This window comes from Ictalurus furcatus, chromosome 14 (genome assembly GCF_023375685.1).
Source record: "Ictalurus furcatus strain D&B chromosome 14, Billie_1.0, whole genome shotgun sequence".
Classification (NCBI taxonomy): Eukaryota; Metazoa; Chordata; class Actinopteri; order Siluriformes; family Ictaluridae; genus Ictalurus; species Ictalurus furcatus.
The window spans coordinates 10,321,633-10,346,899 of record NC_071268.1 but is presented as its reverse complement, the minus strand read 5'-3'; the positions used below and the strand labels follow the sequence as shown (position 1 = coordinate 10,346,899).

Below are 25,267 nucleotides of genomic sequence, written 5' to 3'. Positions count from 1 at the left end.
GTCATCTGATGAGAATGATGGTACCAGCTCCTGCTGGTCTCTAATCTAATACAAGCACAGGAATGGGTTCGTTTGGTGGACTTGGGGTGATCTTAACTTGCAAGTTTTATGTCTGCTTCAGAGAGATCTATACAATATGATAAATCATGGCAGCAATTGTCACTGTTTAGTAACAGCCAGTGAAGAAAGAGTTCCAAGATCCAAGAGATTGCTGAGGTTTAGTCTTAAAGGGTCTCTTTCACACTCTTAGTTGGTGTCCATGTCAACTGCAATTGTGGCATTCCCCCAAGGACTAAACACCTCCTGCATTCATCACATACTGGCATCTACTGGCTGTGGCTCAGGTGGTAAAGCTGGTTGTCCACTAATCGTAGGGTTGGCGGTTTGATTCCCACAACACATGCTGAAGTGTCCTTGGGCAAGACACTGAACCCCAAGTTGCTCCCAATGGCCCTCCCCAAGTAGCCCTTGCATGGTAGCTCTGCTGCCATTGGTGTGTGAGTGTGTGTGAATGGGTGAATGAGAAACAGTGTAAAGGGCTTTGTAGAACTGCTCCTGTTAAAAAGCGCTATATAAGTGCAGAGCATTTACCATCAGATGGAGTATTATTGAGACTCAATCTGGCTTGGCATCAGACTTGTGGAGATGGGGCTTAGGCAGATTCTTCACTGCTGGTATTTTATTCTTTAGGCAGGCTGTCTAGTTTTATTGACCTCTCAATAAGCATGTTAAAGGAGGTAATTTATTTTAATTTTTTTACCTCTTGGCTGAGTGCTTTGCTGAACAATATGCAGCTTTATTCTAGCCTCTAGAAGTGCTGTGTGCATAGAATGCTCAGAGGAGATGGTCTCCTGACATACTGCTGTTGCTCATTCTAGTGTTTTTGCAGTTAGCAAAGAGATCATAGTTCAGAACTTATCGAGTCAAGACATCCATCCATTTGCTGTGCCAGTTATCCTACACAGGGTCACAGGGAGCCTGGAGCCTGTCAACGGGGACTCTGGGCACTAGGTGGGGGACACCCTGGACAGGGTACCAACCCATCACAGAGCACAATTGCACACACACTCACACAACAATTCACACACTACAGACAATTTAGAGATGCCAACCAGCCTACAATACATGTCTTTGGACTGGGGGACAAAACCGGAGTACCCAAAGCATGGGGATAACATGCAGAGTCCACACAAACAGGGCAGAGGTGGGAATCAAACCCACAACCACTTATCCACCGTGCACCCTGTTTAGCAAATCAAGACATCTAATTTATGGGCAAAATACAAGGAATGGCAAAATACTGTGTTGTAGTATTAAAGCTTGGCACCTATTAGGTGGGCCATTTTCTTTTCAGAGTTCATTGTTGCTGCTTACACTGGTTTTTATTTTGCCATTGGAGCTGGTTGCTGTATCCATTTTAAGATCACACATGCAGAGACTTTGTTACAAGTATATTTATTGAAAGCAGAAATAGTCTACAATCCAAAATCAAGGTCAAAAACCAGGGAGAGACTCAAAACCCAGTGTATGTGATCAGTAAATCATACTCTCTGCACCTCCTGCAAAAACAACAAATGAAAGCAGAGAAAAAGTCAGGGGTAAATGAAAAAAGCACAAGCCAGCATTTCCCAAAAATGATGCATCTCCTTTTCCTTCTGTACTGCTGCACTAAGCATCCCTCATACACCCCTTTCACTCTCTTTCTCTCTCTGTCTGTCTTTCTCTCACAATTTTTCACTCTCTTTGTAAAAGAAGTGCAGAGCTGACAGTATGCTTTCAGAGTAAGCTATTCCCTGAAATCAGTGATGGAGAGTGTATGTGATAAAGCATTTATCTAAAACCCATGTTTTCCTTCATGAGCTCTAGAGATTTTTCCACCAGCAAGCCCCAGCAAATCTCTCTCTCTCTCTCTCTGACTTCCTATCTGTCTCTCTGAATATTACAGAATGCTAGTTAATTTATCATGAGCACTTACTTTAAACTGGAAGTTTGTATGCAAAGTAAAAACACAGAAAATTCCTTGTCAGAAGGCCATATTCAGAGTTCAGTTGTTTGTACACATGGATATCAATTTCTTATTTATTCATTTACCTATTCGTGTACCTTTTGACTCAAGGTGAAAAGGAATGGTAAAACTGAATCTTGAGAAAATGGGGCCTGCATGTCTTGTCAGGGATTAGGGCTAATTTTACTGTTTGCAGTTGCGATTGCAGCATAATTTGTTTTCTCTGCAGGGGATGACTCTCTAGAAAATATTCAATCTAAAAATAATTTTAGAATATTAGCCTGGCATTGTGATAATGTTGCTCCCACACCTCTGAGGCATCAACTGCCCACAATCAAGTAGAGACAAGGGTCAGGATGATATTTCTCCATATTATCAGTCTACTCTTTCATTGTAAAATAATTGTGAGGAGTGAAAACAGCCTTGTGATGTACAGTATTCCTGCTTCATATCCAGTTAGGTGATCCACTGTGACTCTGAACGGAATAAATCAGCCACTGAAAATTAATGAATGTACAAATGTACTAATTTGTATGTATGAATGTACTAATTAAATATTAATGTTGAAGAATTTGGATAAGCCATTACTTAGAAATTATGCCCTGAAATATCCCTTGTGTCCTGTTTATTCGTGTTTTCGGGAGTGGCTAGAGATCCACGGTCACATTGACAAGGAAAAAGTGATTACTGAAGATACTGAAGGAGCAATCAAGCTTAATTAATAAACATTATTTGTATAGAATCCAACAAACCCTTCCTCGCTCATCACATTTGAATTTTACCCTAATGTGTTCTCTGATGGCTGCCATATAAGTAAGACTTATTTTATGAGATCAAGCTGAGTAGACTCAAATGAACCCTAATACTTGAGACAGAAAAGGTGATTTAACCACGAAATTTAAAATAACACACAGTTAGTGAACCCTGACACTCAAGGAGCAAAATCTCAGTCCAGATCTGCACAATTATAAGCACATTCTTTGCCTCACACTTTTTTCAAAACATTACACACTTCTCTACATTAGACACAGAAATCTAACATGATGTCACTTCTTTGCCATTTCAAGGCACTGCTTTCCAATATACCACACCTAATATTTGTCACGATCTCCCCTTTAGCCAGAGATGCAGCCTGCTGCACGCTTTGAGTGCTGAGGGCGTGCGCGTGCACGAGCGCATGCTCTTCGTATGTTGATAACTGTGACATTGTTTACTGTGGACATGTGCGTTTGTTTTGTTTCTGTTCTGTCTCCTCCCTGTTTTGTCATTGGTTGTTGTTCGAGGGTGGGACTTCAGTGTTTTCAGCTGTCAGCGCTTAATTCTGATTATGTTCGTGATTAATACCTCTTACTTCCCATTACACCTCGCTTAGTATTATAGTTAAATTGTTGATGGTTAATGTTATGTACCTGGATAGATTTAGTTAGTACATTAGATTAGTTCCCTTTGTCCACGCTGGTGTTTTCCGCTCCCAGTTCCCTGTTTTAGTTTCATGTTTCATGTTTCATGCTTTTGACCCTGTTTTCTGTGACCTCGATTTTCGTTTCCTGCCTAGCCCGGTTTGCCGATCGCCTGACCCATTGCCTGTTTTCGACTATATCACATTTCGGATTTATCTGCCTGCCCCCTAAATAAAGCTCTTAACTGCAATTGCTTCCGCCTCCATTCCCGAATCGTGAAAGAATACTAAGCAGCAGGAGAACAAGGAGAGCACCATGACAGTAAATATACGGATTACTGGCCATGTTTCTTATCAGTGTAGTTTCCCCAGAGGACTGCCGCCGAACTCCCGCTGGAGACGTATGGATTGGAGAGCTACCCAATGATGTTCCTTTTCCACTGCCAGGTGTACTTCAGTAGCCTGGCGTATCCCAAGCCTGAAAAGAAACAGTGGCTCGGACTCTTAGTGTCCTGGTTGTGTGGCCCGGCCTGTGACTGGGCGGAGCAGCTGGTATGTACAGGGTCCACCGCCCTCAATGATGTCACTCAGTTTGTGGAACTTTTTCTGGAGGAGTTCACGCAACCAGGGCAGCTACACGGCCTGGATTTACTGGGGTGGAGAGTCAATGGGATGCCCCAGGCTGACCTGCCATGACCCATGAGGAGGTCTCAGTTGCTGAGACCCAGCCAGAGGTTATCATGGCAACCTCAACCCCCGAGTTTCAGCCTGAGACCCATGTGGAGGTCTCATGTGCTGAGCTCCAGCCAGAGGTCAACATGGCGACCTCAGAGCTCTAGCCAGAGGTTAACGTGGTGACCTCAGAGCTCCAGCTTGAGACCCACGAGGCGGTCTCACCTGCCGAGCTCCATTTAGAGGTCAACATGGCAACCTCAGAGCTCCAGCTTGAGACCCATGAGGAGGTCTCACATGCTGAGCTCCAGCCAGAGGTTAACGTGGCGACCTCAACCCCAGAGTTTCAGCCTGAGACCCATGAGGAGGTCTCAGCTCCAGAGCTCCAGCCAGCGGTCAATGCGGCGACCTCAGAGCTCCAGCCAGAGATCAAGATGGCAACCTCAGAGCTCCAGCCAGAGGTCAACATGGCGACCTCAGCCCCAGAGTTTCAGCCAGAGACCCATGAGGGGGTCTCAGCTCCAGAACTCCAGCATAAGGTCAAGTTCCTGCTAGAGGTCAATGAGGTGACCTCCTAAGTCATGTTCATGTCCCAGGTCGAAGAGACGGCCAACCCAAGCTCTGCTCATGCCAAGTTCCTGCCCCAGGTTGAACAGACGGCCAACCCAAGCTCTGCTCATGTCAAGTTCCTGACCCAGGTCGAAGAGACGGCCAACCCAGGCCCTGCTCATGCCAAGTTCCTGTCCCAGGTTGGTGCCGAAGTCCGTAACAACGAGGTTCTGCTCATGCCTGAAGCGGAGGTCACGAACAACCAAGCTCTGATCACACCGGAGTCTGCTAATACAGACAACCAGGTTCTGCTCACGCTTGACACGGACGACACGGACGACCAAGTTCCGCTCACATCCGAGTCTGCTGACACGGATGACCAAGTTCCCCTCACGACCGAGTCTGTTGACATGGACGACCAAGTTCCGCTCACGACCGAGTCTATTGACACGGACAACCAAGTTCTGCTCACGACAGAGTCTGTTGATACGGACAACCAAGCTCTGCCCACGCCCAAGTCTGCTGACACCATCAACCACGTTCTGCTCATGCCTGAGTCTGTTCACACAGCCAACCAAGTTCAGCTTGCAGAGTCTGCTGAGGATGCTGGTCTGCTTTCCTGTTCCGCTGAGAACGCCGGTCTGCGTTCCTGTTCTGCTAAGGATGGCGCTCTGGTTTCCTGTTCCTCTGAGGATGGCACTCTGCTTTCCTGTTCCGCTGAGGATGGTGCTCTGCTTTCCTGTTCCGCTGAGGACGTCGCTCTGCTGACCTGTTCCGCTAAGAACGTGGCTTTGCGTTCTTGCTCCGCTGAGGACAACGCTCAGTCTCCTGGTTCAGCTGGGGACATTTTCCCCAGGGGGCCAGTACCGCCATTGGAGTGGAGTGTTTTCTGGTGCTCCGGGAGGAGCATGTGTGCACGAGCGCATGCTCTTTGTATGTTGATAACTGTGACATTGTTTACTGTGGATATGTGCGTTTGTTTTGTTTCTGTTCTGTCTCCTCCCTGTTTTGTCATTGGTTGTTGTTCGAGGGTGTGACTTCATTGTTTTCAGCTGTCAGCGCTTAATGCTGATAATGTTCGTGATAAATACCTCTCGCTTCCCATTACACCTCGCGTATTATAGTTAAATTGTTGATAGTTAATGTTACATACCTGGATAGATTGAGTTAGTACATTAGATTAGTTCCCTTTGTCCACGTTGGTGTTTTCCGCTCCCAGTTCCCTGTCTTAGTTTCATGTTTCATGTTTCGTGCTTTTGACCCCGTATTCTGTGACCTCGATTTTTGATTTCTGCCTAGCCCAGTATATGCCTGTTTGCCGATCGCCCAACCCATTGCCTGTTTTCGACTATGCCTCTGTTTCATGTTTCGGATTTATCTGCCTGCCTCCTAAATAAAGCTCTTAACTGCAATTGCTTCCACCTACATTCCCGATTTGTGAAATTAACCAACTGATCAAATACGGCTGTCAGGTGTACAGACACTTATGTGCTTAATTGTAAACTTAACAATCATGCGTAAGTGCTATGAAAAGGCAACAGGTGAGTTTACCTGTCTTCAACAAAAATGGAAGGCAATGTTGCAGAACTTGCAGTAAGAGGAAGAGGGAGCGTGAGGATGAGAGGGGGAGCCCATGGAGGAAGAGGTGTAGGGAGAGGAAGAGGTAGACCTGGAGGAGGATGTGGACAAAAAATAGACGAGGACCAAATTTCTCAGATGAGATTCAAGCAACATTGGTTGACCATGTTGTAAACCATGGGTTGACATTGAGAGAGGCTGGATAGAGAGTTCAGCCCAACCTCAGCAGTTATACTGTTGCAACAGTAATTTGGACATTTCAACAAGAGCACAGGTAAAAAAAACAACAACTTTTCTCTACTGTCTAAAGTAAAATCAATACAATGTAGCCTACTATATGTACTACATCACTACTTTTTGGTACCCATTCACTGCATTACTATGCCTTGTACGCTGCCTTGTGACATTTTACATATATTTTGACTGCTCTACATAGGCTTGAGGGCCAAGAACGTCAAGGAGGAATGGGCCCCATATTCACAGTGGAACAAGAGAGAGCTATTGTGAAAATGGTTTTGGCAAATAATGCGATATGGCTCAAAGAAATTATACAAACATCCTCAATTACCAGACAGTTTTCAATCATGTCCATCAAGTCTCTCTATCAGCACTGGGGCGAATCTTTAAAAAACATCACATACAGTGCCATTTGAAAGAAATTTTGAGAGAGTAAAAGACCTATGCCATGAATATGTGCACTTAAGTAATGTACACTTCAGTACTGTGCACTGCACACAGAATCTTTTTACATGTAAAGTTATAGTAGGCCTATACTGAACTACACAATGTTGTATTTTTTTTCCAGAGTTTTGCTAATTGATGCTGATGCAATCCCACATGAATTTATCTTTATAGATGAAGCAGGGTTTAACCTGACAAAAGTACAAAGAAGTGGGAGAAACATTTTGAATATCCTGGGCCAACGTGGTGGTAGCATTACAATGTGCACTGCAATCACACAGAATGGGGTCCTCCAACACAACGCCAAATTAGGTCCTTACAACACGGCCCACATACTAACATTTTTAGACAGATTACACAACATTGTCACAGCAGAATGCAGAGCAGATGAGATAACATTGTCCTCTTGGACAATGTATCTTTACACCAATCTTCTCTGGTCCAAAACTGGATTCATCAGCAATTTTCAATCTAATACCTCCCACCATATTCTCCCTTCCTCAACCCCATTGAGGAGGGGTTTTTTTTCTGCATGGTGGTGGAAGGTTTACGATCTCCAGTCCTGTGTCAGGATACCCCTCATTCAAGCAATGGAGGAGGCCTGTGACGTAATTGATGCAGGGTCTGTGCAAGGATGGATTCGCCATTCAAGAAGATTCTTGTCTTGCGAGAGAAGACCTGTGATGTGGAAGAAGGTTTTTTCTTTTTTAAATCATACGTTCTTTTTTGTCTCCACAAATGTTTTTGCTGCGTTTATGTACTGTATTCTATTTAGAATATGTTCAATTCTGATTTTCAGTGCAAGGTGCAACCTTTAGAAATGCATGGATGTATTGACTTTTACAGTGTGGAGAGAAATAAATATTTTCAGTATGCAGTACTGGTCTTGTGTGTTGTGTTTGGTCAGTATGTTCATGTACTTTACTCTAACAATATCTCTGGAAACATCAAACCCAGACTATATCATTAGAAAAGTAGAAATGTTAAAAGTGTTTTAGATTGAGCACAGCAGTGTGTAACTGGTTCAAACAGAATCAGCTCGTATGAACCATGTGTATGTGCCATACGCTGTCAAAATTCTTCTTCTTCTTCTTTTTTTTTTTTTTTTATAAATTATTGTATAGTTTTGAATGAAGTGTTTCATTTTACAGCATTTCTGAGGTGTTCTGCTACTTGTGTATGTTGTTGTGTGAATTGTGTGTAGTGTTATGACAAAATGAGCCCTGTTTTCAAAATCGTGCTTATGCATTATCATAAAAAAAAAACTGTAACAATCAGAGGAGTGATGTGAAAGAAATGTTGGTAGCAGTGATACTTACAGTAAATATTAGGTTGCTGGCATGCTTTCCAAGGAGCCTGTAGAAAAAATTGAGAAAGAACACAGTTCTGCATTCACAGCAGTTCCTATTCCTGCTGCTGCTTTTTTTTATCAGTCCCTTAAGAGGACAGTAATTGATTGCCAGAAGTGTTTAGGCTTCCAGAATTGATGCTTGTGATTTATTTATATATGGGAAGTTAACCAGCATCTAATTAGGGTTGCTCGCCATGGCACTGCTACCTTGTTGTTGTTGCGATGTAGTGATGTTCTCCTGCAAGACCCATCATCACAATTAAGACAAAATTAGTCAAAGATCAGGTTGAGTTATATTTCCTATAATGTCTGTGTTTCTTTGGCAGGTTTGGACGTTACTAAAGATCCTTGTATGAAGGTGCACTGTCCTCCTCACAAAGTGTGTGTGAGTCAAGACCTCCAAACAGCCATCTGCACCAATCATAAACCTCCAAAGCACAGGTAAGACTCTCTCTCTCTGTCTCTCTCTCTCTCTGTCTCTCTCTCTCAGACACACACACACATATGCTGTAATGATCTCTGGCTGGAATACACTCAGGCAGAGGTAGAGAGCTGAACTGATATTAGCTGCGTTGCACTCTGCACTCTATCACCGACAGCCGACTCTCGTTATCTCCCATTAATAGTGAATCACTGTCCACTGCCAATCTGCACTGGAAAATTACTTCATAAACACGATGAAAACCCTTCCTTTAAAACTAAACGAGCCAGCTCCACCTAATATAGCTCAAAAATTAGGCTTAATTGTTTACATTTTTCTAATAATCTCACATTCCCAGCAGCCATGTGATCAGGGTCCTGTTAGAGGGCTTTGTGAGGTCTGACCTCCTCACAGTGTTTGGCCCTGACCTTTCCTCTTTAGCCAACACCTTGTTAAGATTCAGCTCACATTAATTATACATTGGTCCTGTGAAAGAGCTCAGGAGTTCATTAACTATAATTACATACTCTTTCTTGATGAGCAAACACACATTAGCCAGTGAAATGCCAAATCCTTTGATATCATCACACTGAAGCTTATGAGAACACCCCACCAATTTACACACTTCAGCATCATGTTCACTGCAAAGCTAACGCTAATGTGTCATTAATGCCAAGCAAATGATGTGAGACTGTTTATATTTTTGTGATTAATTTACACAGTCACAAACAATAAGCAGATTGTTTGCATGTAAATAATAAATGAATTAATTAATAAATATTTGCCATCAATAGGTTCAGCTTAATGTGTGACACATTAATAAATGATAAGGGATTATACTGAAACATGTGTAATCCATTGAATAAATCAGCGTGATTATGATTAAGCACTGATCCATGATGGCAGAGCTTGAGTTTTATAATGCTGCTGCTTGGCCTGAACTGGATGAAACAGTGATTATTGTTGTGAAGCCTACATCTAGTCCTATTTATCAAAGTACTTAGGTAGTGATGGTGCCTCACAGCTCCAGTGTCTATGGTTCCTCTCTGTGACCCTGTGAGTTTTGTTTCATTCCTTTTGACCACCAGAGGCAGTGTAACACTATTGGATTATCGTAGCACCAAACAGACAGGTTGAGAGAATATACCAACAAGGTCACATAGTGACGTATGCTGAGCCCTGGGGGTTATAAGCCACAATAGCTCAGCACTCTGCTTCTTTTGCTTTCTCACCTGGTTGAGATTGGTTGTTTTTGGTTGAGTGATATATTTGTGCTGTCAAGTGCAGCTTACAAGAGCAGCGAGATATTGTCCTTACAAGCTGTGTCAGTGTGCATCTATGCCACTTCAATGGATTTGGAGTACTTTAGCAGAATTTTAGTGAGCTTCTATTGTTTGTGTTGGTAACACTCTGTGCCTCTCGGTGCAATCCGGTGGCTGGTGTTTTCCGCGCCAAGTTAACGGTCTCCCATTAACGTCTCATCAATTCAGCTGTTCTGAGTGTTTTTTCCTTGAATTGCATTATATTCTGTGCCCCTCGGTGCAATCCGTCGGTCATTTTAGATATTTTTTCTCTTTTTTTGTGAGATATTTGTTGGCATTAACTGTCGGTCCACCTGAGAGGAGTCATATTATTTTTTATTGTTTTTCCTGCCTGCCTTCATTGCTTCATTACCATCATCCCGCTTAACTTTACACCTTACGGTGCTATGAGGGTGTTATTAGCGAGTAACTATGGCTCACGGCTCGATTGCCACTGGTTTTCCACTGACTTGTAAGCTGTGCCCTAATAATCTTCTCCCAGACCTGTCATGTTTGGGCGTTCAACATCTGAGAGAGGCTCTCATGGACCCATGCCTGCACTGCAAGCTTTATGGTGTCTCCTGACGAGGCTCTATGAGGGAATGTGCGCAATGTGTTCATACAGATTCCTTGCTAAAAAGGCATACGAGTCTGTTGCCTACATTACTCGTACAGAAAACACAATCTGTCAGTTACTTCTTGCTGACACCACTAGCGAGTGTTGATTCTTCTATTTCGTAGTTTCTACAAACTGCTCTTTTGGCAATGGGCTATGTGACCTGCGAGCTGGGTAGTCTTACAGCCATGGTTCTGGCAGCCTGCTGCCAAGTGTGGCTTGCCCAAACATGGCTACCTGAGGACTGTAAGAAAACCTTGGCAGATCTTCCATTTGTTCCCGGGCATCTTTTTGGTCCTAATGTTCCGGAACTGTTGGAAAACAGGGTAAAGCTGTCTGAGGTCACTGGTCTGCTGACACAGGTACAGTGCAACCCTACCTTTAGGATGCCAGCAGTTCAGACCCGATAACACTATGCCGCATTGGAGCAACGTTTCCAGCATGCTATGCTTCAGTAACAGCCCTCACAAAGAACTCATGTTACTGAAGCTATTAGAGCCTCATCGACCGTTGCCAGGAGGACCCTGTCTGGACCCCGCGACCACTAAAAGTTGCACATGTAAAGCCTGAGGCACTCAGGCCAGCAGTCGATCGTTTTTCTATAGAATAGTTGGAGTACTGGAGGGCCAACATAGCAGACCCCTGGATTTTGATGACTTTGAGCAGGGGATATACTCTACAGTTTTGAGGAGGTAGAACTCTACCATGTTCTTGCTCGGTCCGACAGTACCTCAACAGTGTTCCATCTGAACCACCAGGGTGGCACAAAGTCCTGCAGGTCTTTACAGCTTACTCATGAGATCCTGACATGGTGTCAGCTGCGACTCGCTTCACTGAGGGCAGCTCATATTCCAGGAGCGTGCAACCAGACTGCGGATGCTCTTTCCAGGGATCAAGTACTACATTCAGGAGAATGGAGTCTTCATCCAGATGTAGTGCAGGAGATCTGGCTATGATTTGGAAGAGAGGAGGTGGATCTTTTTGCTTCAGCGATGACCACTTACTGTCACAGAAGTGTCCAGTCCCTTGGGCCAGGATGTACTGTCTCATGAGTGGCCAAATTGCCCACTATATGCATTCCCACCTATCCCTCTGTTATGGGAGAACTTACACAGGATCTCCCTTGCAAGCACAGTGTGCTACTCATGGCACCAAAATGGCCAGCCAGACCATGGTTTCTTTTGTTGCTGAGACTTCTGACAGGCAATCCATGAAAGCTTCCCCTCAGGAAGGACCTCCTCTCCCAGCTGGAGGCCAGGGTCTGGCACCCGGATCCAGCTCGTCTGCAGCTTTGGGTCTGGCCTTTGGGTTAAATCCTTCTCTGGAGCATTGTGACCCTGTGGTTATTCACACCATCTCTAATGCTAGGGCTTCTACCACACGACAGATTTATGCTTTCTGTTGGAAGTTTTATTCTGCATGGTGTGAGGAGTGAGGGCTTGATCCTGCAACATGTGATATTCCGAGCATCTTAAGCTAACATTTACTGGAGGAGGGATAGGCGGCTTCCACATTGAAAGTGTACAGCATTGCGATTTCTGCATATGATGTTCCAGTTGGTGGATCGTCTCTGGGATCTCACAGTTTTGTGTGCAGTATTCTGAAAGCTGTATGCCATCTGAACCCTGCTCAGAATCCTCACTTTCCTGTGTGGGATATGCCACTCGTGCTTGCATTCCCTTGCGCATCCCAGTTTGAGCCCTTGCAAAAGACTGCTTTTTTTTGTTGACTATTGCTTCTGCCAAATGAGTTAGTGAGTTGGACTGTCTGTTAGCGAGTTGTGCTGGCCTTGGTTGTCAGATGACTCCGGGGTGGTCCTACATCCCAAGCCTCCTTTTCTTCCAAAAGTCTTTCTTCCTCAGTTCATAAATCAGCACATTGAACTGGCCTCTTTTCAGACTTCTTCAGGGCTTGACTCAAGTGCCCAACTTTTGTGTCCTGTCCATGCCTTGAAGTGCTATGTGAACTCTACCGCTCTATGTCAGACCAGTTATTTGTCTGCTATGGTGGTGTGAAGAAAGGTGCTACAGTGTTGAAGCAGAGGTTGTCCTGGGAACTAACTGGCCATTCCACTAGGGCCATCTCATGTTCATGGTCTGTTTTTAGAGGAGTTTCCTTGGTGGATACACTCTCCACTTCCTCTCCATTAAATGCAGATGGAGATGGGTGGTCCTCCTGGATCTCCTGAAGTCTACGATGAGCTCCTTGGTTTTTGTGGTGTTCAGGACCAAATTATTGTCCATACACCACTGAATTAGATGTTGTACCTCCTCCCTGTAGGCTGTTTCCTCATTATCAGACACAAGTCTCACTATGGGGGTGTCATCAGCAAACTTTACTATGGAGTTGGAAGAATGGATTGGGGTGCAGTCATATGTGAAGAGGGTGAATAGGGCTGGGCTAAGCACACAGCCCTGTGGTATCTTAGCCCTGTGGCTAAGCACACAGCCCTGTGGTATGATGTAATCTCTGTATTACATCATGGTGAATAGCTGTAATGCTAGGTTATCGTTAACGCTCAAAAAGGTAATGGGGATGTCTAACATTACTGTGAGCTGTATGCTAAAGTAATGTTATTAACTCAAGTGAGTGTCTTGGTTAGCATCATCAACTCTACTGTGATTGGTGACAGCATCCAGCTAACTAACCCTAACTCGGAACCTCAGATAAGATGTAGACCCAGAGGATTATAGAATAGCCTCAGTCCATATTTCACAGCCAACATAAACACATGGCACTAGAAGTATAAGGCCAGCACTGAGGAAGCAGGACATGATATTCACTGTTGAAGCCGTAGTGATAGGTAAAGTTAATTATCACTTGCTGAGTTAGTTTTCCAATGAATACATTTTTGAGAGCTCCCTGCCTAAATATCACAACCTCGGCCAGGCATTTTCAGCAGCATTAACTCTTAATAGTGATGAACGCTAACTTACCAGTGGTAATTTGGTTTCCTTGCCTCAGGACTCTGGGGTCACAATCCAAAGTTCAAAGCAACGAACATTCACTTTGAGGCGAGTTTAGATTTGAATGATGATGTCGGCACCGCAGTCCAATCACGCATTGTGATTGGACGATAATTTAACACACGTTGTGCTGGTCAGTCATGTGAATTTTTTAAAAGCACATTTATTGGATAATTTAACACGTGTTGAAATAGTAATAAAACAAAAAGTGTGTAGGATATTAAAGCATCTTTTCTGAGTGTGTAGAACACCTTCTGGTGCTTTCAGAATTGACAGAATTATGATTGACCGGCAAGTAGGGACACTTTCTAATCCTGACTGGTTGGATATGGGCGTTTCTATATTCCCATTTAGAGACCCTAGGGCACCACAGTGACTAATGGTAGTAAATAAAAAAAGAAGCTCAGAGAATGGTGATGATTATCTTTAAGCTTTTAAAAGATGACAAGATGAAAGAACAAGATGATGAGATGAGAGAGAGGGAAAAGCATAGAGTTTAGCTTCTCCTGTTCAGTTGTGTGTGTGTGTGTGTGTGTGTGTGTGTGTGTGTGTGTGTGTGTGTGATTGGTACTGATGTAGAGAGGGGATCTCTCCAGGGGGATTGAGGGCCATTTAATCCACTCACAGTGTGAAACAGATACTCAGCCCTGAGAGAAAACACACACTCTCTCTCTCTCTCTCTCTCTCACACACACACACACACACACACACACACACACACACACACACATTGACAGCGCCATGGCCTTTTCTAACCCAGCATTAGTTCATTGTTTAATCAGTGTGCCTCACTTGTAACACACCTCACTGACATTTCTAATCTGTTATTATACTGTAATGTCATGTCCTCTCTCTCTCTCTCTCTCTCTCTCTCTCTCTCTCTCTCTCACTCACTTTTTAAGGAGTCTTTGATGTTTGGCAAATAAGTAGCCATCACAATGTTTCCACTGTTTTTCACTCCTTGATATTCCCAGATTACAAACTGTCTTCTAACTATAAAAGAAAACAAAGCTATATTTTGAAAAACTAGAACTCTTTTCTGTTTCAGCATTAAGCCAAGGAAAGGCAGCCATCTCCATAAGCACTGGATGGGAGCAATGAATCATGGGAAATGTAGGCCTTGTCCAGTTGTCCATCCTAGTCCAGTGTGTGGCTCAGATGGTCATACCTACTCCTCAAAGGTGAGTTCATCATCATCTTCATTATAATTCATCATCATCTTAATCATCATTATTATCATAAACATAATGTAGTACAAAAAAACCCCAAAAAAACCGAAGCACCCAGAGAACCAGGCATTTATTTAGCAATGTTAGCCCTTGACCTGTCAATTCTAATCTAAATCCTTTATGAGTTTGCTAGAAGTCCTTTTTTTATAAGAGTCCTTGGGTTGATGACTGAAAGCCATGGCTAGGAAAGGCTAGTCAAGCCAGTTTGTACCGAGATTACAGAGAAAGACTTTTGGCTCAGTGTGTTCAGTTTGCAGCAGAAATAATGCTGAAGTTCCAGAATGTGTTTGCAATCAGCTTTGTCTGACTGAGATTGACACGAGAGTTAATAACACTACTCAGACTGGAGATAGGATTGGAGATTTTATCACTACTAATAACTTTTAAACACTGGATTAAGTGGACCAATGCTCAGAAACGCTAATTCTGTCACAGTGTAACCTTCAGCATTCTGAAGCTTGTGGCCAGAAAAGTGTGCTCAGCAGATGATCTCAGCCCCAGACATTCTGTGACCAAGGCAGAGCTTCTGAGACTGAAGGGTGTCAGTTTCCTTGCTTCTTCCTTTTATCAGAGTTTGTTGATTGATCAGTTGCTCAGACATGTGTCTTGGCATGCACCTCAACATCAAACTCCCAGTGAAAGCTTAAAATATGTTCCTCAACCTGAGGTGCTGTGTATTCATGGAACTTGCTCCAGGGATTGCACAAAGTTATCCATTTTCTGTACCGCTTATCCTACACAGGGAGCCTGGAGGCTATCCCAGGGAACCCAGGGCACGAGGCAGGGGGCACCATGGGTGGGGCCAACCCATTGCAGGGAACAATTACAAACACATTCACACACTATGGACAATTTGGAAATGGAGGAGAAAACTGGAGTACCCGGAGGAAGCCCCCAAAGCATGGGGAGAACATGCAAGCGCCGTGCAAACAGGGCAGAGGTGGGAATCAAAACCTCCAACCCCGGGAATCTTTAAGAAACCGAGATTCTAAGGAATCTCTAAACCACTGGTGACCCCCCACCCCTACCCCAAATTTGCTAATTAAAAATAAACAAAAATAACAAGTGTTCCAAAGATCTCCAAATTATTTGAAATACATCATTCCACTGTAAGTAAAATCATCTACAAGTGGCGCACTTGACTGTCAATTTGTCCAGGAATGGCCATCCGAGCAAAAGAGCAGACTGGCCGATGCAAAAAGAGGTCTCCAAGAACCCCAATATTTCATCACAGTATCTGCTAGTAAGTCTTGTACTGTTGGTGTCAAAGTGCATGCTTCTACAATCAGAAAGGAATTGCACATATTTGACCTGCATGGGAGGCGTGCCAGGAAAAAGCCTTTGCCGTCTACAAAGAACATTAAAGTAAGACTACAGTTTGCCAGTGAGCATATAGGCAAAGACCAGGCCTTTCATCTCAGATGAATCAAAGAGTTGTTTGGCCACAATAACAGCAGACACGTTTGGCGCAGACCAAAGACAGCTTTTAAGGAGAAGCACATCATACCGACTGTGAAGCACAGTGGTGGAAATGTTATGATGATGTTTTTTGCCTCAGGGACTGCACAGCTTGCATTCATTAATTCAACTTTGAATTCTGCATCAAATGAACGTGTGTAAAGATAATGTGAGACTATCTGATTCTAAGCACACTATCAAATCCACCAAGTAATGGCTCAAAATGAAGAAATGGAGGGTTATGGCCTAGTCAAAGCCTGAATTTGAATCCCATTGAAATGTTGTGGGGGGATTTGAAGTGCGCAGAAAACCCTCAAACATCTTGCAACTGAAAGAGTACTGCATGGAAGAATGGTTAAAAATTCCAGCAAGCTGATGTCAGAGACTGGTGGAAAAATTATGCAAGACGTCTACAAGAAGTTATTTCTGCTAAAGGGGGCAATACTAGCTTCTGAGGCCAAGGGTTACTTACTTTTTTCACAAAGGAATATCACATCTATTAGATATTTCTGTTGAATAAATGTTTGAAAAAGGTATTTTCCCTTGTGGGTTTGTTCAAGTATATCAACTTTATTAATAGGCACTGTTTCAAAGATGTTTGCTTGTCCAAATATTTAAAAAAAAGCCAACAATTTCTAGGGGGTGTTCTTATTTTTTCACATGATGGTAAAGTTAACTTCCCATCATATGAAGACTGGCATAGTTATAATAGCATAGCACTCAAGAGTGTTAACCATGTGATTCAACGATTTAACCATGTGATTCAAATTTGAATGGCAAAATTGTCATCACATTTAGTACCTGGTCCTTGATTTGCCTCTCATGCTTTGATAGCTAAAAGTATCTAATTTCTGTAACAGACATATGAAGTAAGTTCACAAAAAACAACTTCCTAAGATTACAGAATCCAGTTGCCTGTGAAATTACCTTTTGAACGCTCTTACATATGTGTATTCCTAGTCTTCTAAGGACTTTTTGTTCCTATGATCAGAACATGGTTTTGAGAATTAATGTATTTTCAGGGCTGAAATAATTGCAGTTCCAGGGTAATGGAAACAAATGATTCATCCATAAGGGCTTAAGGATGTAAGTTATAGTCATTAAATATGACTAATATTCTATAAACTCATGGACATCTCCATGTTTTGCCCCATGTTTTACTTAGGTGCAGAGTGTATGGGATGGGGACAAGGTATAATCAAAGTATTGATTTGCTACATGTCAAAGTAACTAATGACACATTTTTGACCCCATAACTGAGCTCTGTACAACATTGGTCAACTAGCAAATATGGTTCTCCACAGAAGAGTCCTAAGTACACTAGACACATTGAGCTCTTGCCCCAAACTGATTTAGCTCGTTCTTAGTGACATAAGGAGAGTTGTGGCACTCTGATCTTTTAAGACAACTCATTAAAATGCACTACTCCTGCCTTAGCTTCGGGCCAGCTTCCCCCAACCTGAAAATCAGTAGTGCTACTTCAGAATTGTGCTCACGTTGTTGCTGAAATTCTGTACCATAATAGCTTTGAAACTTTCTTACAACGTTTTTCAAACAAGCTTAGTCACAGCTTTTTTTTTATGAGCTTAGTCACAACTTTCTGCGTATAAACTGAAACTGCCTTTAACAGCTTGTGTTTTGTCTGAAGTACGGCTAGGTCTATACTCCTGTTGGGACTCGACTTTGCTTGTTCTGAAGCTTCTCATAGTTTGTCTCCAGCTAGATTCAGGCTTCCTGCAGAGTTTCCCTTTTTATACTGAAATTCCTTTATAGCTGACTGAATGAATAGCAACGTTTAAACCCATACACAAGAAGTAATTTCTATTGCTACATTTTCTGTCTTGAGGCCTCAGCTACCAACTGGCTGGTGACTGTGTAAATGGCATTGAAATAAATTCCAGCAAAGGTATTTGCATAACCAAGGTTTGAACCACCAGGCAGATCAATAATCATCTGCTCAGCTGCAGTCAAGTCATGCATCATGAGCGACTGATGAGTTTTCGTTAACTACAGGGTGTCCCAAAAGTCTCCCTACATTGGGGACTATGTTTGCCAGCACTGCATTGGTTGTGCCTTCATCAGTGGATGTTCGTCGACAACACTTCCAGTCTTTTTGAATTTGTTAATAAGTTTGGCAACAGTGTCATGTGTGATGTAAACAAATACATAATATAAGCTAAGTATGAAAACTTTTTCGAGACATTTTGTTAAAAATGGATCATTTTCCCTACCTATGGAGACTTTTGGGACATCCTGGGATGAAATACTTTGGAATGAAATTTGAGCTAACAAGCATTTTAATCATTTAGTGGTATATACCTAAGAGAAGAAAGGGCATATATGAACAAGGGACAAAGAAGGAATCTTTTAAACAGTAAACAAATAAATTAATCTCCTAAGAGCGTGACTACTTTGTTATATGTAGTAAGATTACAAGAAGTTAATTCAGAGCATCACAATTCCCAAATTAAATTTCAGGTCAAACTAAAACATTTCACCCATTTGTTGTTAATCTTAGGGACTGTCTGCTTGCTGCTTGTGCAATCACTTAGCTGAAGGCAGCTCATAAGTCATGATGAAAACATGTTTTTTCTCCTAGTGTCAAATTCAAAACAGTGCCTCATTTGTTCAGAGTCCATGTTGCTATTCAAAGGTGGTACAGAATGGAAACAAAACATAACTATGCCATTAAACAGTGGAATTGATTGAGAGCTCGTGGATGGCCGATCTGAGCAGGCACAACAGTGTTAGCAAGTGAGCTTATTAATAGAGTGTGTGCGGTGTTATGTTTTGGATGCACAAATCTGTTTTTGAGTGTGAAACAGTGAATCGAGCATGTGGAGAAGCCTATGTTTGTATTGATCGATGTATTGAAATTTTGAATGCTTTGTGATGGTTTATTATGTTCAGTGGCTGAAATATGCCACAAAAAATATTATTTCAATTGTAAGCAATCACAAAACATTTAAATCCTATTAGGAAATATCCCACAACCCACTACAATGCCTCTAGTATTTTTCTTTCATCATAAACATATGTGGACTGATCGGATCTCGGGTTAGGATCTCCTATCCGCAGTGTATACGGGGAGGTTATCTAGTATAGAGGGATCTCCTATCCACAGTGTATACGGGGAGGTTATCTTGTATAGAGGGATCTCTTATCCACAGTGTATATGGGGAGTTATCTAGTATAGAGGGGTCTCCTATCCACAGTGTATACGGGGAGGGAATTTACATTAGCTAACAGAAATTTATTGTGATTTCTTTCAGCTTTCCCATTTTTGGAACATAACCTCATTAATAACCAAAAACTAATCACTAATGGTTAAGCATTAAAAGGTAACTGTTGTTGCCATTGAGTGTAGTTGTTTCTCCAGAGGGGGCATGGTGGCTTAGTAGTTAGTGCGGTTACCTTGCACCTCTGGGGTTGGAGGTTTGAATCCTGCCTCCACCCGGTGTGCACATGCTCTCCTCTTGCCTTGGGGACTTCCTCCAGCTACACAGGTTTCCTCCCCCAGTCCATAGACATGTTTTTTAGGCTGATTGGCATTTCCAAATTGTCTGTAGTGTGTGAATGTGTTTGCGAATATGCCTTGTGACGGGTTGGCACCGCATCCAGGCTGTCCCCCGCCCTGTACTCTGAGTTCCCTGTGATGGGCTCCAGGCTCCTCCATAACCCTTTGTAGCATATGCAGTACTGAAAATGGATGGATGTTTATCCAGATCAGTGTAAGCATGGGATTTTATGTAACTGTACCATTCCATGTTTGTTAAATACTGAAAGGGTTGAAAGGTTGAAAGGGTACCATGACTTTCCCTGCATTCTGATCCCAGCTTCCTTCAAAGATGGAATATATAAAGAAAAGAAAATTATTGTCCTGTACACATGTGTATATGTATAATGGCATTAAGAGGCTGTCTTCTACTTTTACATGAGTAAGATGTAATATTAGTGCACATTAGTGCATAGTGACACTTGGACTCAATATATAATCTCTCAGGCTCAGCAGCAGGATCCAAATTCACACTGTAACATACCAATATAGCAGTAAACACCTCTCTCTCTCTCTCTCTCTCTCTCTCTTTGTGTGTGTGTGTGTGTGTGTGTGTGTGTGTGTGTGTGTATGTTATAGTCTGGGTAAAGCCCTGCAGGAAATAAGCAGGTGGGAATAGAGGGACACCTGAGAAAAGGAGAATGGGAGTGTATAGTTTAGGAGACCAATTGGTTACCATTTATTGTTATATCTATTGTTATATTGTCAAGATACAAAAGCTACTTTGAACTGAATTAAATTAAACTTAAATTTCAGATATCCTACCGTCTTGTTAGAGGTTTTCTGAAATAGAACAATCTCAATGCATTTCAGCACCGTATGTGATTGCCTGTGTGATCAGACCTGTCGTGCTGTGATTAAATTAAAATAACTCCAGATGCCATTTCCCACTTCTTCTACCAAACTGAATTTTTGTCTTCTCACAGAAATGTCTCATCTAAATTCTTTGGCTGAGCAGTTTGACAGTTCATTAACTGTGTGTATATTTATACATATACTGTATTAATTTGTGTAGCCATTTATATACAAGTATGTGTGTGTCAGCTTTTTTTAATTAGTAAAGCCACTTCTTAAATTAGCCGAGACATGTAACAGTATAGTGACGAGTTTAAACTGGATGCCGTGAAATTGAATATGTTAGAGATTGAGGGGAAAGAAATGTACGTTGTACATGCAAATGTGTGTGTGTGTGTGTGTGTGTGTGTGTGTGTGTTTGTGTGTGTGTGTGTGTGTGTGTGTATTCTGGGTGCTGGCATACACTTCCACTAATATTGGCACCCTTGGTAAATATGAGCAAAGAAGGCTGTATATATAAAGAAGGCCTCATATATAATTAAGAAGGCCTCATATATAAATATGAGGTAGCACATAGGCCAAATTCCATTAGTCATTCATAACAATGGGTTAGACATAGGAATATAGCTGTGATGTGTGGCAAAATGGGAGGTGACTATAAGAAAATAGCACAAGAACTTCAAATGGGATCGAGTTCTGTGGTCAGATTAAACCAAAATAGAGATTTTTGGAAATAAACACCAGAGGTGGTTTTTGGTGCACACAGAGAGGTAGCCATATGGAAAAGTACCTCATGCCCACAGTTAAATATGGTGGTGGCTCTTTAATGTTTTGGCTCTGTTTTTCTGCCAGAGGACCTGGACATTTTGCATTTTGTTATGATACATAGCATCATGGACTCTAACAAATATCAACAGATATTAAATGAAAACCTGAAATGAAAAAATGGGCCATGGTTGAATCTTCCAGCAGGACAATGATCCAAAACGTACATCAAAATCAACACAAAAATGGTTTACTGACCACAAAAATTTGGATCTGGAGAGATTCTGTATGGAGGAATGGTCTCAGATCCCTTGACATGTATTCTCCAACCTCATCAGGCATTATAGGAAAAGACTCAGAGCTGTTATCTTGGCAAAGGGAGGTAGCACAAAGTGTCGACTAAAAGGGTGCCAATAATTGTGGCACACATATATTTAACAAATATATATATTTGTTGGATAAACATGTGTTTTGTTTGCAATTGTTTGATATCCATGAGAGCAGAGTACTTTATTTTTTTTTTTTTAAACAAAAGATTAAAGAAAAGATTAAAGAAGATTAGAAAATGAACATGTCAAAAGTAGGATAGATTTGCATTATAAGAGATCACTGCACTTTTGGAAGCTTCACACTGAGCCGTCACAGTAACAACAAACTGAGTCAAGAATGGTGTGTATGCTCCTGCTGCTGAAGTGTTACAGTAAAAGCTACAAACCTTAAGCTGTTTTACAGCTTTGAATAAAACATTTTGGATATTTTACAATGTTGGGCTCAAGATCAGCTCAGCACAGACCAACTGCAGGAGCTCACACACTGGTTCTACTCTGCATGAGTGTCAAGCTCCAGTTTTGGACTTTTCTTTTTTCCCCCATATGGGAAAATAAATAAATAAATAAATAAATAAAATAATAATAATAAACGCTGAAAGCAGCATTTTGAGGGGCCAAGCACCCAGACTCAGTGAGCTGCATGTTCCCAGACATGCTACAATTGTTGCATTAGCAATCACAGGAAAGCAGAGCCATAACGATAGGCATAATTGTATGTAGTTTTATGCATTTGCAGTACGTTATGGGAGAATGGTTTTGAATATCAGAGTTTATTTGGTAACATTTGTTAAGATAGGATTTCAAGATGATGTGAATCAAACTTGGTGATGATTGGACAAAATTTAGAGGAGGTGTAGCAAAAATGGCAGTTAGATGTAAGCATTTTTTTTTTTTTTAGCATATTGTTGTTACTGTTGACCAGTTAAAATTTGTTACATAGTCTCAGGTCATGGTCCTGAAGATGTTGCTGAGATACAGCTTTACTTCCGGTTTGGTAGCTTTGCTGTCAGATTCCTTGGACCATTAGGGACAAACCATTTGGCATATTCAAAATTATCTTGATAACTTTTTTGAGGCTTCCTCTGAAGATGACATCTGCCAAATTTGGTGATGATTGGACAAAATTTGGATGAGTAGACGAATAGTGAAAAGGCACTTTTTGACAAAAATCCAAGATGGTGGAACATGTCATTAGGCAGAAATTTACATAGGTATATATTATTATATATTATATGGTGTGTTGAACTTGTCTCGACCCTGAGAATACAGGAATACCTGGCTTTTACATTTTGTACACACAGTTCAAAAGTTATGACAGTAAAAGTAATTCAAAATAAAGCCCAAATATGGCCATATGGTGGCGCTACAGCATTGGCAGCACTTAACCCAAATTTGGTCAGAATGTCACTTAGACCCTCTCCAATCAGTATGCCAAATTTCACAACTTTTTACCAGACAGTTCTATGGGCGACCATAGACATCCTAGCCAGAAGAAGAAGATTATGAATGCACCTTCTGTGCTTGGCCCCCTAGTAATAATAATAATAATAATAATAATAATAATAATAATAGAACATATCCAAGCTACCACCCAAAATCAGATTAACTTCTAATGACAACAAAAGTGTTATGTTCTGCTTATATCACTGCAATCTGCCTTAATTTTTATTTTTGAATGATTTGAAACATTTACAGTTTCATTTAACATTCTGGAACGTCCATGACAAGTTGATTCCTCTTTTTTCTCTCTCCTGAAGTTAATAAAACTAACACATACAGCTTGTCACAGAAAAAAAGAAAGGTTCAAACCCCTCTGTCCTGAAGACTTTCCTGTGGCAGAAAACGTACTGTTACTTAAAACTGTTACAAATCGCTGAGACTGGAGACTTCTTCTATAAATGTTAAATAAACATCTCATTACATATGAATTCCAAGTTTCTCTTTTCAAAATAGTAACACATTTAATAAAAAGAAATCTGTTTATTATTAGCTTGAGCTGGGTAGATCATCCAATATGCAAGTCCCTGTAAATATGCTGTTTCTATAGAAATGAGAATGTATTAGAACAAATGCTTAAATATAAACCCAATCATTTTAATTATGGTGGTACATACTATTAGAGCTGCTGTTAGAAAATTAATCGACACCTTCTGACCAATCAGATTAGAGAATTCAACAGCATACCAACATTAGAAGTTGAAATACCAGATTGGAGAGCAGGTCTCTGTTAACCTGAACATTTATTTATTTATATTATTTTAAAATCTATCTATCTGTCTGTCTGTCTTTATTTATTTGTTTGTTTATTTATTTATATTAAGCTTTGTAGCTTAAAATGAAAAGAACAAAAAAAGAATAGAAAAATGTGTGTGTGTGAGTGTGTGTATGTGTGTGTGTGTGTGTTTGGGGGGGTCGGTTGCTCTCTAATAAAGAACATGGTCTCTAGTCTGCATAGGTTTACAAAACTCATTTATGGAAAAACTGACACACACACACACACACACAAGTTTGAAAGCAGTATCAGAGGTGCACTGATTAATGTTTAATAAGAGCAGATCATTTAAGGCTTTTGAAGCAGAATCAACACACACTGAACACAAACCTCCATCTTGCTTTTCCATCAGAAAGCATTTGACTTGATGGGATTTCATTATTGTTCACTCCCTGCTTTTTAATTTAGTTCTGCACGGGCTGGCTAATTCACTTATTTTCTTCACATTTCCCTTCTTCTCGTCAGCACGCACAGAATGGTAATTATCCCAAAGTTTTACATGACTGCAGCTTATGCATAATGCAGTATGTGTTATTAAATGCTGCACTCTCTATATTGGATATTTGTAATAAACGCCAGTGAGTTTTGTAATTGTACAACATCACACATTGTTTTAACTTCTGCACAAGTGCTGTGAGCTGCTGACACAAGGCTAAGTGCGAACTACAATACATTACCCATAATCCGTTTCTGTCTGGCTGCAGTGTAAGCTGGAGTTCCAGGAGTGTGTTTCGGGAAAGAGCATCTTAGCGAAGTGTGAAGGACCGTGTCCCTGCCTGCCTGGACAGGAAGTCTTCAAGCCACACACTGAAAAGAATGGTGAGTCACCTCCTGTTCCTTTTCATTTTCTGTGATTTGATTTTGCCAGTCAGTAACTCTCTGGGCTAAACACACACACTGTGCATGTGTGTGTGTGTGTGTGTGTGTGTGTGTGTGTGTGATTGAGCCTTGAGGTGATGGTTGGTCACAGTAAATGCTGAATTAAAAGTTTCATACTCTGAATGCACTACATGAGGATGAGGTCAGAGACACAGGAGGGAGAGAGAAGGGGGGGGGGGGGGAGAGAGAGAGAGAGAGAGAGAGAGAGAGATTGATTATGTCATTATCACTCTCTAAGCTTCTTCCTGTTCTCTCGCTTCTAATTACTACTTCTGCAAATGTAAAACATAGAATATTTGGGTCACAAAGAACTTTCTTTGCTATTGGTTGCACAAACTTATATCTGTTAATAATATGATCTTTTTTTAACATCACAAATTGAGGAGTGACCATCAGAGATTTTAGGAGAGATCAGGAGATTTTTATTTATTTTTTTTTTGTTACA

At 41.6% G+C, this 25,267-nt stretch overlaps 1 protein-coding gene across 1 annotated transcript in view; it reads left to right on the top strand.

Moving 5' to 3' along the window:
* Nucleotides 1-25,267, top strand: part of spock1 (SPARC (osteonectin), cwcv and kazal like domains proteoglycan 1) — a 270,805-nt gene that overhangs the window by 188,119 nt on the left and 57,419 nt on the right. The window contains exons 5-7 of the mRNA XM_053641888.1: nucleotides 8,562-8,676; nucleotides 14,588-14,720; nucleotides 24,648-24,762. Coding sequence (XP_053497863.1) covers nucleotides 8,562-8,676; nucleotides 14,588-14,720; nucleotides 24,648-24,762 — 363 coding nt within the window. The remainder of the gene's footprint in view (nucleotides 1-8,561; nucleotides 8,677-14,587; nucleotides 14,721-24,647; nucleotides 24,763-25,267) is intronic.